Genomic DNA, 18,163 nt, shown 5'->3' on the forward strand with positions numbered 1-18,163 from the left:
GCCCAGCACTCTGCCAAGCTCTGCTTGCCGGCAAGGTTTTTAACCCTTGTGCTCCTCATCCCAGCAATGACAGTAAGTGAAGAAAGACTTCCGCATTAATTCCCAACGGGGAAAAGATTAAGTGCTTGCGGCAACACACTCTGCCCAGCACTCCTCCACTCAGTCAGGAGGTGTGGATCTCGGTGGTTCACCTTCCGGGAGAATCCAACCTGGAAGCAGACACGTCACCTGGCTGCCGACAATTCGGAGTGCAGCTCTACTCCAGGAAGTGTTCAGCAGATGGGGCCCCCCCACTACAGACCGATTTGCAACAGTAAACAATCGGACATGTCAGCAATTCGCGTACTGGGGAGGCAGGGGATGCAACTCTCTATGGGATACACTCCAGAGACCCTGGGGTGGGATGTGGACATATGCATTCCCACCCGCACCGCTGGTTCACAAGGTGGTGAGCAAGATCAGGAACTCCAGGAACTTGAAGATAATCCTCACAGCGCCTTGCTGGCTGGCCCAACCCTGGTTCTTGGACCTGCGGCAGCTGTCAACCCAAGCAGAGATGGTACTTCCCCCTCGGGAAGGGTCTTATACTAGCACAGCAGGGAGGAGCGGTGCTACACCCCTCCTCGGAGAGGCTAGCCCTGACAGCCTGGTTCCTGAGCAGCTAACACTCCAGCACCTTCAGTTGTCTAGCGACATGCTGGAGATCATTGAAAGTGGCAGAAGCCGGGTTACACGCAAGCAGTACAAAAGCAAATGGATGATATTCTGTTGTTGGGCTATGGAAAATGGGGTGAATCCACTGACATGCACCCTGGACCAAGTTTTATCATTCTCTGCCTATCTCGCCAGATCGGGTGTCCAGATGCATACCTGTTGGACATACCATGCTGCTATTGGTGCATACATGAACTCTGACTCTCTTTTCCTGTCTTCGGCCAATCCTGTAGTGAAAAAACACCTGACCAGGCTCTATCCCCCAGTCAAACACGTGCATCCTGTGCGGGTCACTCTGAAGACAGCCCTTCTGGTTGGCCTTGCTTCAGCTCGCAGAGTGAGTCAGATCCAGGATTTAGTCACCTCGGAGCCATGCACTAGATTTCACAAAAATGAGGTTGTGCTTTGCACGCACCCCAAGTTCCTTCCAAAGGTGGTGTCCTCCATTCTTATCGAGGAGATAGTGCTCCGCACGTTCTTCCCAGAACCCAATGAAGGTGCAGAGAAAACGCTCCACTGTCTGTATGTCAGGCGAGCATTGAAATTCTATCTGGACAGAACGAAGCGCATCCGCAAGACGGGCGCACTGTTTGTAACATTTGGAGGCTCCAGGTCTGAGCAGCAAGCCCCAGAGGTATGCATAGCCTGATGGATGACGGCAGCCATCCAGGAGGCATACAAGGTGCAACGTAAGGATCCGCCACAGGACATGCATGCGCATACAGTAAGAGCCAAGGCAACCAGCATCGCGTTCCAGCGCCACGTTCCCTAGCAGGTGATCAGCGGGGTGGCAACATGGACCACCCCTTTTGGCCTTTTGCACACACTACTGCTTGGATACCAGTGCCAAGGCAGGTGCAGCATTCTGCCAAGCGGTGCTGCGCAATCTATTTCCCTAGAGGGTTAGGCTCTCCTCCCCAGGGCGTTGTCGGTTATAATCGCCCATACAGGATGGTGGAAAGGGGACGGGAGTCGGGAGTAAATTAGTGTTACTCAATGGAGTGACTAACGTACTCCTAGTCCATAGTCCCCTTTCCTCCATACGTCCCACCATCTATCCCCCTATAAAAGACCAGTGAGGTTGTTAAAGCGTTATACAGCTGACGCGTCAAAAGGGGACTGAGGTGTGGCACTGGTGGGTGTGCTTAAGGGAGTCCACACTCCAGGGCCTGCACCTCCACGCTGTTAGGGAGAATTCTCATTCTATGGCTAATTTCCCTTACCTAGTGAGTCCCTCAACAGCTTTGCTGGATTTCTGGAGTTTATTTTTTCCACTTGGTAAGAGTGTGAGCTTTTCCCCCACTCTTACCTAGTGAAAAAATGTGTTTTCATCATGTGTATTTCATCTGTTTTTGTGATTGTGGACCCAGGGTTGTTGTTTCGACTTCCCACCGACTCCATTTCTGGGGCTGACTACTGTCAACCAGAAAAGGGTAAAGTTGCCATTAACTTTACATAGGGCCTCATTACGACCCAGGTAAATTACCGCCTGGGTCGTACCTTTACCACCATGGCGTAAACTACGTTTACGCCATGGTGGTTGGCGGACTTACCGCCCCATTCCGAGGTTGGCGGGGCGGTAAGTCCCCAATCCCCATTTACCCTTCCCCATTCTTGCCCCATAGGGCATAATGGGAGTGGGGAAGGCGTTAATTACGCCACCGTAAATTACGGTGGCGTAATTAACAACAAGGTCCCTTAGCGCCATGGATTTTAACACCTGCTAAAAGCAGGTGTTAAATCCTCCATGGCGCTAAGGGACCTCGGAATCAGGCGGTAAGGGTCGGCGCTGTTTACGCCGCCGTAAACCCCTTACCGCCTGGGTCCTAATGAGGCCCATAGTCATTTAACTACAGATCCAATACACCCCATCTTATATGAAGTATTGGAAAGGGATAATTCTTAGCCCTTTTTATCTGTACCTCTTAGAGCATTGTTTTGCTCCCTTAACATTAAGACTTGGCTGGTGGCAGTGGTATCTACCCTAGTTTTCCTACCGCGATTATATTACATAACGTGGTATTGTTTTAGGCTATTTTAGTAGCCTCGAACTTTAAACCCGCTAGCCCAAATACTTTTTATTTCGGCTCCGGTTGGGTTTAATCACCATTTATTTTTGTTAACATCCTTCTTGGGTCTTTCTTTGTGCGGCAAACCAGGTTTACCTCCTTTGTTCGCCGACCTTTGGCGGGCTTCTGACCAGAAGCCCTCCTTTTGGCATCTGGATGTCTAGGTGGGCTGAATGTGAGGGAGGAGTCTAGTCACCCCCTGCACAGGGTCTCCTTGGAGACCCAAGTCGCACTTTGTATTGACTGGCTGAGGTGGTTGTCTGGGCTGGACAACCTCCCTGCTGAGTGATTGACAGCCAGGCTGTGTGAATGGGGGATTTTGGCATAAAAGGCAGGACTCTTGAGCTAGAAGGCAGAGTCGCCTCTGGAACTACAAGGAACCAAAGAGAAGCGGAGAAGAAGACGGCTGCTGCAACCCCGAGTCCCGGTGAAGCCCTGCTGCAGTCCTGAGCTGTCTACCCCTTCGACGACTAAGAAAAGATCCAGTCCGGAGTCGTCTTCCCTTGAGCCTGGTGAGATCAACCAGCTCGTCTTTTCTTCAGTCAGAGAATCCTCTCCTGGGTCGAAATCACTGCTGTGCTGTAGTGGTCCGGATAGCCATCAGGGGAGCCCCCTCCTGATTTAAAGGAGCGCACCTTTTAGTAATCATTGCCTTTCTCGCTGCTGCTGGCCTCATCCCTCTGTAGTGCAGATCTCTCCAGAGGTCGTCCTTCTTGTCCCGATGACTGAAGCCGCAGGAACCGTGAGTCTGCAGGAACTACCAGGAATAACTGCCGTGGCACCAGCTTTTCTCCAACGGAATAAGGTACTGTGCATACTTCGTCTTTCTCTCCGTCTGACCAGCCGGAATCGGGGTGAACCCTTTTCCGCCACGAAGATTTGTTCTTTCTTCCCTCCTTCTTATAACTTTTCCTTCCATTTGACAATCTTTACAAACTCTTGGCATCTCGAATCTCGAACTGTTCACCGTGTGATCCTCGGCAACTGAGCATCTGCTCCATTGACACTGGCGCAGGCCTATTGACTGTAATCTGTATCCTTGAACTGGTCCACGAGTCTCCTTGCCTTGAAAAAGTATTGCATTTGATTTCTATTCCCTTTTCCCTTGTTTTAAATTCTTAAGTACAAAATGAGTTTTAACTTCGTGAGCATTTCGATCCGCGTGTACGCGTTAGTATCGCAACACCGGTCTGTCAAAGCCTAATGTACTTACCTTGAATTTACTGGCACAAGTGGAATTGAATGTGTGTGGTGTATTTTACGTGTGGTTTCCAATCTATAGAAGTGAAGTGCTTTATAACAGATGGTTTAAAAATAACTGTACTTATATTTTTTACCTGAAACCTTGAGTCTGTGTTTGCTTGAGTCACACTAATTGTGGACCTTTGTCTAATCCCTGCTACTGCTCATATACTCTTGAGATAAACCTGGCTGCTCCGCTACTGCTACCACTTTAACATAGTAGTACAGGCTTGTACCAAAGGTGAACTTGTATTACCACTTGTAGTCTTAATTGTGTGTAGTGGTCCCTAAGGGCACTGCACGGGATTCTGCTTAACACACGCGCCAGTACATTTTAAAGGGGAAATGTTGAGGGACTCCCATACAGGATGGAGGAAAGGGGACTATGGACTAGGAGTATGTTAGTCACTTAATCAAGTGGTGATTAAGTTATTGTCTGATTTCGGTCTGCAAGCATAATGCTATGCAATTAGACATTTGGTTTCTGTTTTCAATGTAGTACATGGGAGAAATATCATTGTTTGAACGGCTGTAGGTTGGATAGAATTGAGTTTATGAGCACTCCACAGTTTCTTGTGTTTTGTATTGATTCATTAATACACTTGTCAGATGCATAGTCATACCACAGTTGAGGATCTTCCAACTATACGTTGTGCTCAACCGTTTCCTCTTTGAAATTTGCATTTGCTCATGTTTTTAGGCTTTGTCTCCTGGGTCAGATATGCTGTGTAGGATTGGTTTTGATTGTTGCAAGTGCCCACTTCCCGTAAGCCATTCAAGCACAATTGGATTACATAATCTCAAAAAATCATCTTTTTGTATCTGATCTTTTTGATTCATATTTCTATCGCTTAAAGTCATCTTGCATTCCTTTGCTTTTTTGCCTTCTATTCTTCTATTTGTGATGCTTAAAATTCATTGGGGGGACATGGCCTCCTTAAACTGTGTGTTCTGCTTATTTACTGCCCAGGGAAGTCCAGTTTGGACCCCTGGCTGTGCAGTTCTTCATTTTGTTCTAGGTGAACAAAGACCAATCGGACACACTTGGGGCATCCATTGGTAGGGGTATAACCTTGTACCCTTAGTGTATTATTTGGGCACATGATGTGTGTTGCACACAGAGCAGGGTATGGGTTGGTGCAGCTACATGCTGACTTGGCAGTGGCTCTGGGCATCCTCCATTTTTCGCAAACCCAGGTCCTGCCATAGGGATTAATGGATTCCTACACAAAGGGAAGATGGCCACTGGTGCCCTCTTGGTTTCTTTTGCCTTACCCCCCTTGTTTCTCAATCCCCGAGAAGTCCTGCCTCTGTTCCCTTCCCTGAATGATTGTTGGTTGGAAGGACCATATATGGCTCTGGGGCTGCCTCCTGCCAAACTGCAGCTTGTTGTTGGTACACCCTTGGGGTGTAGCCTACTTAAATAGAGTGAGTAGTCCATATGCAATCTGTGTTGTAGGTGTCTGGTTTTGGTTGTGTGACACAATGTCTGAACCAGCCTTGACTGAAACTGAAATTAATGCAGTGTAGTGCACTGAAGGACTGGGGAGTAGCCCCCAATCTACATCTTGTGTTGTGGGTGTCTGGATTCTGGTGAATAGCCTGAATGCCTTTGAGCCTGATTGGCTGCTGCCTGCATGCACTTGTGTTTGATTGGGGAATGTTTTGTATAACGGGGGCTCAACGAAAACTGGGGGTTTGTTTGCACCAACTTATGAATACTCTGCAACCTTTTGGAGGATTTTCTGTCTGCAAACGTGTTGCACTCACAGGAGGGATAGAGGTACAAGACCCCACCTCTAAACACAGAACATGAAAACACGCCCTCCTGAAAACAAGTGCGCCACACTTTTGGTTCTATGGTTCAGAAACTGTTGTTTATTGACACACCCAGTTCTGAACATTAATCACAATAAACCTTATACTGATGACACGTGTTTCGGCAAAATCTCATTGCCTTTCTCAAACCAGGGCTGTACAAAACAAATCATTATTACGAGCAATGTCGAAAACAGCATGTGTAAGCATATTAAAAAATGAAAATTCTATCATAAATCATATATATGCGCGTTCAAGACAGAGAGAAAAGGAATGGGGAAAGGGAAGGGATAATGCGGTAATAATGAAAATGTAAAAACAGAACATGAAAACACAAAGGTAAACCGTAAGTATTATTCCCATTTTTTAACACCATAGCAACAAAAGAAAAGAATTGTCAAACAACACATACTTTTCATTAGGAAAACGTGCAGCTTATGAGCCAAGTATAGTGGTTAGCAATCTTTCGGGAAAAGGTGATGTTGCAGAGCTCCACACCTTTAAAAATCTGCAGTGAACCTTATTTATGTGTGTGTGCAGTGTGGTGTGTTGTATAACACGGGGCCTCATACTCACTTCCTTGTCAGAAGCTGAAACAAGAAACGTGAAGCAAAAGCTGAAGTCATTTTAAGCTTGCATCCTGCAATCCAGCTGGAGGAAGAAGGCTGCAGCTGCATATGTCCATGCAATCTGAAAGCTGCCGTGCTGATTCAAGGAATGAACCCGAGAGGACCTGTACAGAAGCCATCCTGAGGTCCGGCTGTGGCTGCAGCACCGAAGAACCAAAAGGTAGTGAATAGCAAAATCCCGTAATCCGACACCTACTTCTGCCTCACTACACCCGTAACCGCTGGAAGTCAGTCAAGGCCACCACGGGTCTTATCTTAGTCAGACCTTGTCGAGGTCCACAGCAAGATCCACCTTCGTGGGACGTCCACAGCCTGTGTAGCAAGCCTACATCGGAGACCACCGCAAAAGTCCTGCATTGCTGCCTTTCCGACACAGTTTGGGTCCCTTTTTCTTCTCGACACCGATATCCCAGCGGCTCCGTCTTCCAAAGGGGAGTCCATCCTCAAGGGGTCTCATTGAGTACGGCCAAGAAACTCCACCAATTTGCCTGCCAAGCCACCAAAGGTACTGTGACGAGGAAGAGCATCTCCCATCCTCAGGATTCATCCAGGGGACCCAGATTCGTCTTGGATCCTGTTCTCCTATGGCTTCCCAGGTACTTAGGGGTAGTGGGATCTGTAGAGGGAGAAACAGACTATTATTGAACATATTTGAACTGGGCTGTAATATACAACATAAAGTACACCTTAACTTTTCCTTGCAGGTTGCCCTGGTGGGGATGGGGGGGATCCTCGCACAGTATTGCCTTTTTATCCTAAAGAAAGCATTCTGCATATGTTTTAATCATTATCTGCCTTTCTACAGTAATGTTTTATGAGTTAACGCTTGCCTAACAATGTAAATGCTTTTTGTTAACTATCAGCAGTGGGGGCACTACAATTGAATTTAAGGCTAATAGTGGTACCACGTAGAACTGTACATATTAAGTTACATTACTTGTTTAGATTTCCTGTACAAAGTGAGTCTTATTTATTTGTGTATATCTTCCTGACTTTAATCCTTTAATAAAAGGACTGGTATTACCTACCATAGTGTGTGGACATTCCATTATGGGAAGTTTGGGGATTCACTGTACCTACAAACCAGCCTGCATCGCCTCCCTTGAGTCTCAGCCTTGGTTGCTTGTCCATTACTGTCATTAGAGAACCTTGGTTGGGGTGCTCTGACCCTCTACCCAAACTGTATATTGGGCAAAATTACAGATACCCCCTCCAGTCTTTACCCTATTTCCTTCAGAATGATTCCTATTAATCAAACTTCACAGTGCCTTGTTTATATAGAATCCCACTTGCGTGAGAGTTACAGGCTCAGATTGGTAAAGCATGGTATCTGAAGTGTAACTTTGATTGGGCTCTCCACCTATGGATGCCTGCACTACTTGAGCTTGTGCCCACATTGAAATGTAGGGCTAGAATGCTTTACTGTAGTTATTCCTGCAACATCAATTTTGAGGAATTGAGATGCTAACCCATGTTATCATAATCATTCAATCCTTTTCCCAAATGTAATTGTATCCCATTAGTAATTTCTGGTTGAATGGTAAAAGACTGAATAAGTAATGTAATTTGGCTTTTCCTGTCTTTCTGTCCAAGGCAAAGGCAGCGTCTACAGACGAAAAGAGGTTCCAGCAACAGATCATGAACCAGCAAAAGCGGGACCTGACTACCTTTTTGGAAAGTCAGAAGAAGCAGTACAAGATTTGCAAAGAGAAGATTAAAGAGGTAAAGTATCTGTATATATGGTGTCCCAGACTCCCGCTGTGATTTGGGAAAGGACTCCTGACAACATGGGAAAGAGAATTTGTCTATTAATTGTTCTTTGTACAGATGTTGTATATGTGTGATTGTAGTTCTATAGGGCTCAATACTCTTCCTGTTGCTTCCTTGAAGCGTTTGTTTTCTGTGGCCTGTCAAAATCTCAGTTCAGCAATTAATTTTGAGTACTGAGCAGGAGACCTTTGTAGGAAACAAATGAGATACGTCTGGAAAAACTGTGGAGTCTCGGCCCTTTGTTAGAAATATGGTCTGTCGGACCTAAGAGATATTGTTATGTGCTTGACGGACTTCGTTCTGGATAGCCACAGCAGCAGGAGACCAGGAATCGGATGATTTGATAAGTTTAATTTGGGTTCAAGAACAGTTTTCTACTTTTTGGAGTACCTTCAGAGCCAGGCCCACATCTTCCTTTGACTCTTTGGAAAAGAAAGTTAATTGATTAATGATTGTATAGCTATAGTTTGACCCATATATTAAGATATTCAACCGAATATCATTCTTTGAATTATATTTTTATTGCAATTTCAACGTAACTGTTTGTGGGTATATTTATAAACATAAATCTTTTGTGAAGATGTCTCCAGTGAGTACCTGAAACACCACCAAGAACATTGAGTATTGTTTCCACCCATGTGACTAGATCCGCAGCCAACAGCCAGAATGGAGAGGCTGGTTGGGAAGAAGGGTTGAAGCTTGGCAGACCTATTGTGCTGCTGAATTTCTGAATGTTATAACTCTGGAAAACTAGGCTTGTTGATCAAAATGAGCAAGGCAACCTCCTCACCCAGCAGTAAAAAGTAGATGGAATCTACAACATCCAGGAGAGTACTGAGACATAGAGCGTAACCAATCAGAAGGGGATAGAGCTAGTCCCCATCAGGGGCTCTCAGCAGCTTAACAAAGGCACACGAAGACAGCTGGGTGAGAGACGTTATGAATGGGAGTAGGAAAGCATATATCTGTGGGGAGAGATCATGCATAGTTAGGGTGAGGAGTAGAAGCAAGGAATCGACGCCAAAACCGCAGAGCACCAATCCAGGAGCCGTGGTACGGTGGCCTCATTGTCTGAGATAGGAGTGATCAAGAGGACCCTACCAAGGAAGAGAATTGCTACTTACTACGAACTAAGATTTGAAGTCCACACCCAAGTTCTTTAGAGTATCCTGAATTTAATAGTGATGCTCGTCTAAGATCCCTTCCGTCCCTAAATATCTTATCAAATAGCTACGTCATTCGCAGGTTGCAAATTATGACTACATTCTCTGTCAGTCTATGATGCGCTGGCCCTTTCTTCCCAGTCTGAACTGCTATCTATACCTGTAGAAAAACACAGGGTTCCATTTGAATCTACTTAATTTATAGAAAGAAACTGCACTTAGATTACACAGAATTACGGTTTACCACTGTGCTCACTGCACAAAATGCAATCACTTTTTTCTTAAAGGGAAATCTCCCAACTGAATTTCACATTATAATGCTGCTGTATTTTATTGGGAATCCACGCCTCCTAGCACTTCCCACCCATTCAAAGGCTGAAGAGCACATTTGAGCTGATTTAGAGGATTTGTATACTTCCTTCGATATCAGTGTTTTAGTTAATGTAGCCAGCATCAGTTATAGGTGTGTGATCCCCCTGTCCCTCTAGACACAGGTGAAATCGGCCACCACCTGCTTCAGTCCTAGCTGAGCACCCCTCTAGTTGGCCAGGCATTTTGTTAAACATAATCCAATCTGTTTGGCTATCAGAGAGCGTTGCCCTTCTCCCATGTTTTGCCTCATATAACCCCCCCCTATTCCCTCGTGGTATCACTTTAAAAAATTGGATAAGTCTTTCCTTTGGCTTGTTTAATAATCAGATACTCTCAGAGAATACAGCCTTTATTCTCAATTGAATGATTGTAATTTCTATATTTTTGGCATACATAAAGCAGAGGGCTTATTTTAGTCCTACTCTGCTGAATGCCATTTCAATTTTCTTACCTAATTCATGGCAGCAACCTGCTATATTAATGTGATACAGGCGCACGCCTGCGGATGCAATATTAATCTGCGCAATAAAGATTTATAGTTTCATGAATATTCATTATTTTAATAATTATAAAAAATCAGACAGAATCAAAGAGCAGACTTTGAGCTTCAAATGCACCCATGCCCATGTTTCTGAGTCTTACAGTTGTAGAATTATGAGTAATATTTGCTTTTGCGTAGAGGGTCAATGGTAAATACGTTTTTAAACCAAGGAAAATGTACATGACTGGACATGCCCTGTATTTCAACTTGGGGCTTTATACTTCAGTATGCTGGTTCATATAAACAAACCACTCTAAGTGCGGTTAAAATCTTAACATTAGTCCACAAGGCGAAGGGTGAGGCTATGCATCTCGGTTGCACAGCGTGGAACGACGCACTGAGAAGCAAGCATGTCCGTGCATAATAAAGGACAAGAAGACCAGCATAAGCAGCTTCGGAAGAGGTGCTGCTCCCTGAGTGAGTCCTCGCATCGACGTTCATATACTTGGAAAGAAGAGCCATCGTCCCAGGGGAAACCCCTGAGCATCCGGCACACGTACTTTTTCCTACCCAGTCATCCACGCTGTAGGAATGGGAGAACTTCAGCCTGAAGATGGACATTTTCACCAAGGTACAGGTGGCTCCGATCTCGGAGCCTGTGGTGCAGGTCACAGCACAGCAGGGTCCCACTGCATGTGTTGCGACCGGTAGGGCACTACTCCCAAACACATTAGGGCTCTGGCCAGGATAGACAGAGACAGAGGTCTCTCGGCACCGACATGACCTGCCTTCTGGAGCAGCGGCCTAAACCCTGGCACCGGCATCGTCATTGGCGCAGACCAGCGCTGTGGACACTGTGGTTCTGCAGGAATATATTGCACTCGCTAGGGATTTCTTCATATCAAGGATGTACGACCTCTGTGATGAGGAGAGTGACCAGTCCCTTTTGGGCTTGAACCTATGGATTCTAGGGAGGTGAGAGAGTTCCCGGAAGAATTCTACAGGGAGGGTGAGGACGTGCTGGACCTGGCAAAGGATCTGCAGGGGGCGGTGGCCTTTACCCACCCAAAGATGGACTTTTTGCCATATCCCACCCCAGCAAAGCCTCACGCCACCTTCCAGCCCTTGAGGGCTATGGTGGCCCATACTATGGGGCTATCTGCTCCGTTCATATCCAAGGTTCAGTATGAACTTTGCGATATTCAGGACTATGCCCCAAAAAAGGAGATGCTCCTGCCCTTCAATGAGGTGGTAGAGGTGTTTGCGTCAGGCAATCTCGCACTGTGGGCCTGGAATGCCTCATGCGTCATGGCAAAGTTCTCATTCGGCCTTTGGATGGCTGTGGCCAATGCAGCTGAGTATGCTCTGAATGGAGAGATAAGGGACGGCTTCCTGTCCTTGGTCTCTGATGGCAAGGAGGTGGCATGTCAGATGATAGTCAGCACTGGATACAGCGGACTGTGTGAGAATGGCCATGGCCACTAGCACATTGGCCAAGCACCACTTAAGGTTGATGACATCCTGGTTAGCAGCCGACATCCAGACCAGGCTGTTGGATATGCTGATTGTCGACCATTACCTTTTTGGAGCTAAGGATGAAGGTCCAGTCATCCAAGGTGACTGCCAAGTCTTTGTGGCTAGTGGTGCAACAGCCTTCCACACAGTCGTCATCTCAGGGCAGGGGTTTTCATCCCTTTCCCATCTTTGCCCGAGAGGCTGTGGTCAGTCTGCCCCTGGACGAGGGTAAGGCAAGCTTTTCCCAAGAGGCAGAGGAAGGGGTGCCCAGCGAGGAGGGCGTTGCAGCGGCCGCTGTCCCCACCTCATCCCAGCGTTGCAAACCTCAGTGACTGGCTTTGCCATTAATCAGCGGTAGGCGGGGCTTCCCTTGTTCGTCACGGAATGGTCAAAGCCCACATCCGACGCTTGGGCCTTGGAGGTCGGAGGTCATCTGGCAGAGATATTGCCTTCCATTCCTTCAGTGACCACAGCCCTTCGGCCACCCCTTCGTCTCCGGACCCATTCTCCTGGAGGTGGTCTGTCCGCTTCTGTTGAAAAGCACGATCAAGCTAGTTCCGCTCTCAGAACAAGGGAGGGGGTGGTACTGCACCTATTTTCCAGTGCTGAAGGAGGACGGGAGCCTGTGACCAATCCTGGATCTGTGGCTGCTGAACTTGTTCCTACGCAAGGACAAGGTCAAGATGGTTACTCTAGCCCAGATTCTATAAGCCCTCAATCTGCAGGACTGGTTGGTTTCCATGGGACTTATTTATTTATTATTTATCTATTTTATTGGGCATTTATACGGCGTCTATACAACAAATGGCGTTTCAAGGTGTGATAATGGAAATGCCTTATGGAGGGACGGGGCCTCCCATCCTTGTCCTACCATTTCTCTGTGTGTTTTTTCCTTATGTTTTCTGCCACAGATCCAGCCTGGACCTTTGGCAGTGCAGCTCTTCATTTCATCTTTTGGTGAACAACGCCCATGGGATACCCTTATGGACCCCATGGGTGATGGTACACCCTTGTACCACTTATGTGTGTTTTTGGGCACCTGTGTGTGGCCCACAGAGCAGGGTATGGTCTGGTGGCAGCAACATGCTGACTTGGCAGTGGCTCTGAGTGTCCTCCATTTTTGGGATACCGAGGCCCTGCCATAGGAATCAATGGATTCCTACACAAAGGCAAGAATCAGTTCCTCAATTGAGTGTTTATGCATATCAATTAATGTTCGCAAGCAGAGAGGAATACAAAAAAGGACAGAGAAGTTTCTATCCCTACCAGGGAGAAGGAAAGGTAGACATCCTATCCGCCAATTTAGCTCTATCATCAAAAGTACCATAAATATACATGTGGTTTACCGCCCACCAGGAACTCCGTCAGACTTCATAGGACAAGTTACCCACCTTCTAGGAAACAATATCAAAAAATCTACCAAAACGCTACTCCTAGGTGACATCAATCTAGGCTTCAACGACACTAACGACAAAACTGCCACATCCTTCACAAAAGACCTTAGTGACCTTGGCTTCTCTCAGAAAGTCATATCTCACAAACACACAAAAGGTTGCATCTTAGATTGGATTATAGACCACAACTGCGACACAAACATGGTTTCCAATAATGCCCTCCCATGGACAGACCACAACTGCCTACAATTCACCATCCCCATAACACCATGCGCCAAGCCCACCACTCCAGCATCGGCTACAGAAGCCAGAAGCACAAAGAAACTCACTGCAGAGAACATCAGTGCCTATCTCAATCTCCCATGCATTGCGCCACCATTCTCACCTGACCCCGTCATACTAGCGGAGTTATTCAGAGACGCATTAACCAGCGCCATCAACACAATAGCACTGTTAGAAAACAAAAAGAAAATAAATCATTCCACTCCAACTTGTGGTTCACAGAAGAGCTCCTAAATCTGCGCAACTCCAAACGTCAGGCGCTAAAAACCTAGCAGGCTAAACCCTGTGACACCACCAAAGATATCTTCCGAACCATCACAAAAAAATACAAAGACTCCATATTCAAAGCCAAATCAGAATCCTACAACAATAGAATCTCCTTGGCCAATTCACAATCCAAAGAACTCTTTACCATCTTTAAAGAATTAACAGTACCTCCCACCTGCGCTGACAAAATCATTAAAGATGCAGCCTGGTGCGCTAGCATACAAGCTGCCATGCTAAAAAAAATAGACCTCCTCCAGAACAAAATCTCTGACCACTACAAAGCATTACCTAAACAGAAGATCCAGAAGCAAACCCACCCTAAGCGCACAGGTAAAACCCTCCTAAATTCTCCTTTGCTGAAATATCAGAGATAGATGTCTTAGACATCCTAAAACATCTCAAACCATCGCTATGCAAGGGCGATGTATGCCCCCAAAAATCATCAAAGAATGCGCTGAGCAACTCGCTCTTCTAATTACTGCCTTCATAAACGCCTCATTCAAAACAGGTATAGTCCGCAACTGCTTCAAAGAGGCTTGGGTATGTCCACTCATACAAAAACCTACACTAGACCCTTCTCAACCTAATAACTACAGACCAATTACAACCGTCCCATTTCTTCTTAAAATATTAGATAAGGCTGCCCACAGGCAAATCCAATTGTACCTCGAATCCAACTCAATCCTTGGAAAGAGACAATCAGGATTCCGCAAAGGAGACGGAACGGAAACACATACACAAACTATGCTGATGATACCCAGGTGCTCCTTGCCCTCACCGGGAGCTATCTCCAAGACACCTCTACCCTTCAACAAATTTACTCCACAATCCAAGCCTGGATGGCCACCAATGGCTTATGCCTCAACGGGGATAAAACTGAAATCCTCATCCTAGGTCAAAAATCCACACTAGCCAAATTGGGTCCGACCTATCAAAACTTCTGCATTGACAACTGTGTCATCCCAGTCCTATCCTCAGTTAAAACGCTCTGAGTCCACATTGATGCTACTCTATCTATGGATAAACAAGTTAGCGCCATTGTATCGGCCTCTGCTTTGAGTACCAAATTGACGAATGCCATAAAACCGTTTCTAACAAAAGATAACTACCTCTCCATTGCGAGAGCCACCATAGGAGCCAAACTGGACTATTGCAACTCACTCCTAGCTGGAACATCAAAAACAAACCTAGCCAGACTCCAAACCACTCAAAACAACTCCCTCAGAGCAGCTCTCAGTATTCCTAAAAGAGATCACATTTCTCAAGCATGAAAAAATGCTCACTGGCTACCAGTTAAAGACCAAATCACTTTCAAGATTCTCTCCACCGCACACAAATGCATTAACCTTACCGCACCCCCTTACTTATCAGACACTCTAGTCAGAACACATTCTACCAGACCCACCAGACTAGAGTACACCAACCAACTCGCAGTGCCACAAATTACAAGGGCCAAAGCAGGAGGAATAGGATTCCACTACCTGGAACCTAAGCTCTGGAACACGCTACCCACAGCCCTCAGAGCTGAAACCTCTCTCCATGCCTTCTGCAAAAATCTAAAAACGACACTCTTCAATTAACTGCTAGCTCACCGTATGTACTTGCTCACAGCTATGCCTTCTGCACCTATTGTACAAGCTCCATAATGCCACCTCATACTGTATGTGTTTACGTGACTACTGTAACTAAGATATGAACTTCTACTGTAACCAGCGCCACAATGCCCACGGGCTGCTGTGCGCTTAACAAATGTGAATAAATAAATAAATAATATCTGGCCCTACCTCTATAAATCACTTTCCCTGGTCAGCGCTGGTGGGCCGCTTATCTAAAAGTGGATAGACTAAGGAAGTGCAGAGAAATACTTACATTTACTTTTTATCCAAATCAAAAATTATTTAGACTGTAGTTGTTTGTTATCTCGTTTTTTGGTAGACATTTTATGACTCTAATGGTGTGCAAGACTATGGCCGGTGTGGCCCCAGGGAGGGCTGATGTTAGTTATGTAACCAAGAGCTAGAAATATGACAAACTAAAAAACAGGGCAGAAACCCCCACAGATGTTGTCAATTATTACTTTCTTAGCCTATGTTGTGGCTGAGAGTGCCATGATAAAAAGAAAGAAAAGGCCCTGTGAGAGGGCCAGGGAGACCATTCCAGAGGGAGGCTCCTGCAGATGAGAGAGATCTACCCCCCACTCTCTGCTTAGAGAGGTGTCTGATCTGCAGAAAGTTGGTGCCAGAAGACAGGAGAGAGATGGGTGTAGCAGGTCCCAGGCCCCCAAAAGCCTTGTGGATGATGCAGAGGGTCTTGAACTTGAACCTAGCAGCAACCAGTGGAGAAATTATAGGACTGTCTAGATGCGGTCCCTGGGCTTGGGGCCAAGGATACATTCTGCAGTCCTATTCTGGATTAGCTGAAGAGGGCGAAGGGAGGATAAAGGAAGATTGAGGAAGAGGCTGTTGCAGTAGTCCAGCCTAGAGAGTACCAGAGCTCTGAAGAAAATGGGTTTCTGGGGGAAGGTGAGGAAAGGGAGAATTCCTCTGAGGAGGAGTAGCTGATAGTGGGCCATCTTGGCAAGGTACGCGATGTGAGGAGAGAAGGAGAGAGAGGAGTCAAAGATGACACCAAGGTTTTTGGCCTCAGGAGGGGGAGGGCAGAGACCCAAAGAAGGCGGCCAGAGGGAAGGAGGGAGCTGGGGTCCCAATGAGAAGGATCTCAGTCTTACTGGCATTAAGGCAGAGATCATTGGCAGCACACCATGCCTGAATAGCAGTCAGTCAGTCAGGGATGGGAGAGAAGGAAGAAGTGGGGTAGAGGGAAGCTTGAAGGAGAGCTGCGTGTCGTCTGCATAACACTGGAAGTGAGACGAGAAGGAGGAGATCAAGTGAGCCAGTGGGACAAGGTTGATGTTGAAGAGCCACGTCGAGAGGATGGAGCATTGAGGGACGCCACAGGTGGAGGAGGTGATAGGGGAGAGAAAAGGGCCCGGTTGAACCTGGGAAGGTCGGTCGGAGAGGAAAGAGGTCAACTAGTCAAACACTGGCTCGAGATGGCAAGGGTGTCACGGAGCCGATTTGTGAGAGTGGATTCAGTGACCATGTCAAAGGCAGAGGAAAGATCCAGGAGGATAAGAACAGAGGAGAGTTGGAATTGAGGTTTGAGAGCAAGTCATAATGGTGGTTCAGAAGAGCATTTTCCATGCCTCTGGCTGCTCTGAAGCCAGACTGGTGGTCATGGAGACAACAGATTTTGTTTTGATAAGTTGTGAGATGGCCAACTTCTCCAGGAGCTTTCCAAGAAAGGGGGTAATGGAGATCGGGCTGTAGTTTCCGGGAAGGAGGGGTCGACCGAAGGCTTTTTGAGGAGAGGATGCACAAGGGATTGCTTGGGGGGAGAGGGAAGGGGCCAGTGGCATAGGAGTGAGTACAGAAATCGGCCAAGGCTGGCGCAAGGGAGGCAATGTTGTCCTGATAATTCTGGAGGAGGGTATTACCCAAAAAGATAGAGGGCAAAAGACAGAGTCCCAAAAGACAGAATATGGGATTCCCAATTTGACCGTTTATATATATGTGGGCGGGGGGGCTAAAGTTATAAACAATGTGGAGGGGTAAGGGGGGGGTGCTGGTGGTCTCCCTCCCTGCATATATATATGCAGTCAAATAGGGAGAAAGAAAATTCTGTCTTTTGGGAGTCCGTTTTTTAATTTCGGACAAATCACCCAAATTCCTGGAGGAGCAGGGGAGCACCTGTTTGGAGGAGACTTTCATAGAGAGGACTTGTCTAGAGACCTCATCAGGTTCTATGGGCAAGAAAGAGGAGAAAGGAACCGAAGGGGGTCCAAAGGAGGTTCTAGAGCAGGGGAGGGTGGGCGAAGGGTAGCTTTTTTTTTTTTTTATTTATTTAAAGTGCATATTGGTTAATTAAAACCTTATACACTAACAAAATTAATTACATCGAAAACAGAGAACATATATTAATTTCATATTATCCATACATAAGAAGGGAATATCGCACATCAAATCATGTAAATCATACAAGCAGGATATCACATTTTAAAATAAGATATTACAGATTTTAAATAGAAATTGCTCGCTTCCAAATATAAAAGGCTGCCCCAATAAAAACCTTAATTTCACCGTCATAAATTACTGACCAAAATTGATTAGATTCAATCATTTGGAGGTCACTGACTAAATTTGAGTATCCTTTATAATACCATTCTTTTAATTTAGTACACATAGTTAAAATGTGTCTTACTGTCTCCACCTCTAATTTACAATGCCTGCACAGTCTTTCAGCACGGGGTATATTTGCCCAAGCCCCAGTAATTTCATTACATGGGAGAGTATTTCATTTATTATTTCATTATTTCATTACATGGGAGAGTATTCATACGTAGCTGTAAAATAAATCTCCTCAGAGTCCTATTACCCGTATTTAACAA

At 46.1% G+C, this 18,163-nt stretch overlaps 1 protein-coding gene across 10 annotated transcripts in view; it reads left to right on the forward strand.

Annotated features, from left to right (window-relative positions):
• TAOK3 (TAO kinase 3) overlaps window positions 1-18,163 on the forward strand; it is a 2,703,337-nt gene that overhangs the window by 2,356,499 nt on the left and 328,675 nt on the right. For all 10 annotated transcript variants that reach the window (XM_069619192.1, XM_069619190.1, XM_069619185.1 and 7 more), the window contains one exon: window positions 8,066-8,194. In XM_069619192.1, the coding sequence (XP_069475293.1) occupies window positions 8,066-8,194 (129 nt within the window). The remainder of the gene's footprint in view (window positions 1-8,065; window positions 8,195-18,163) is intronic.

Source organism: Ambystoma mexicanum, chromosome 10 (genome assembly GCF_040938575.1).
Source record: "Ambystoma mexicanum isolate Mex_15411 chromosome 10, UKY_AmexF1_1, whole genome shotgun sequence".
NCBI lineage: Eukaryota > Metazoa > Chordata > Amphibia > Caudata > Ambystomatidae > Ambystoma > Ambystoma mexicanum.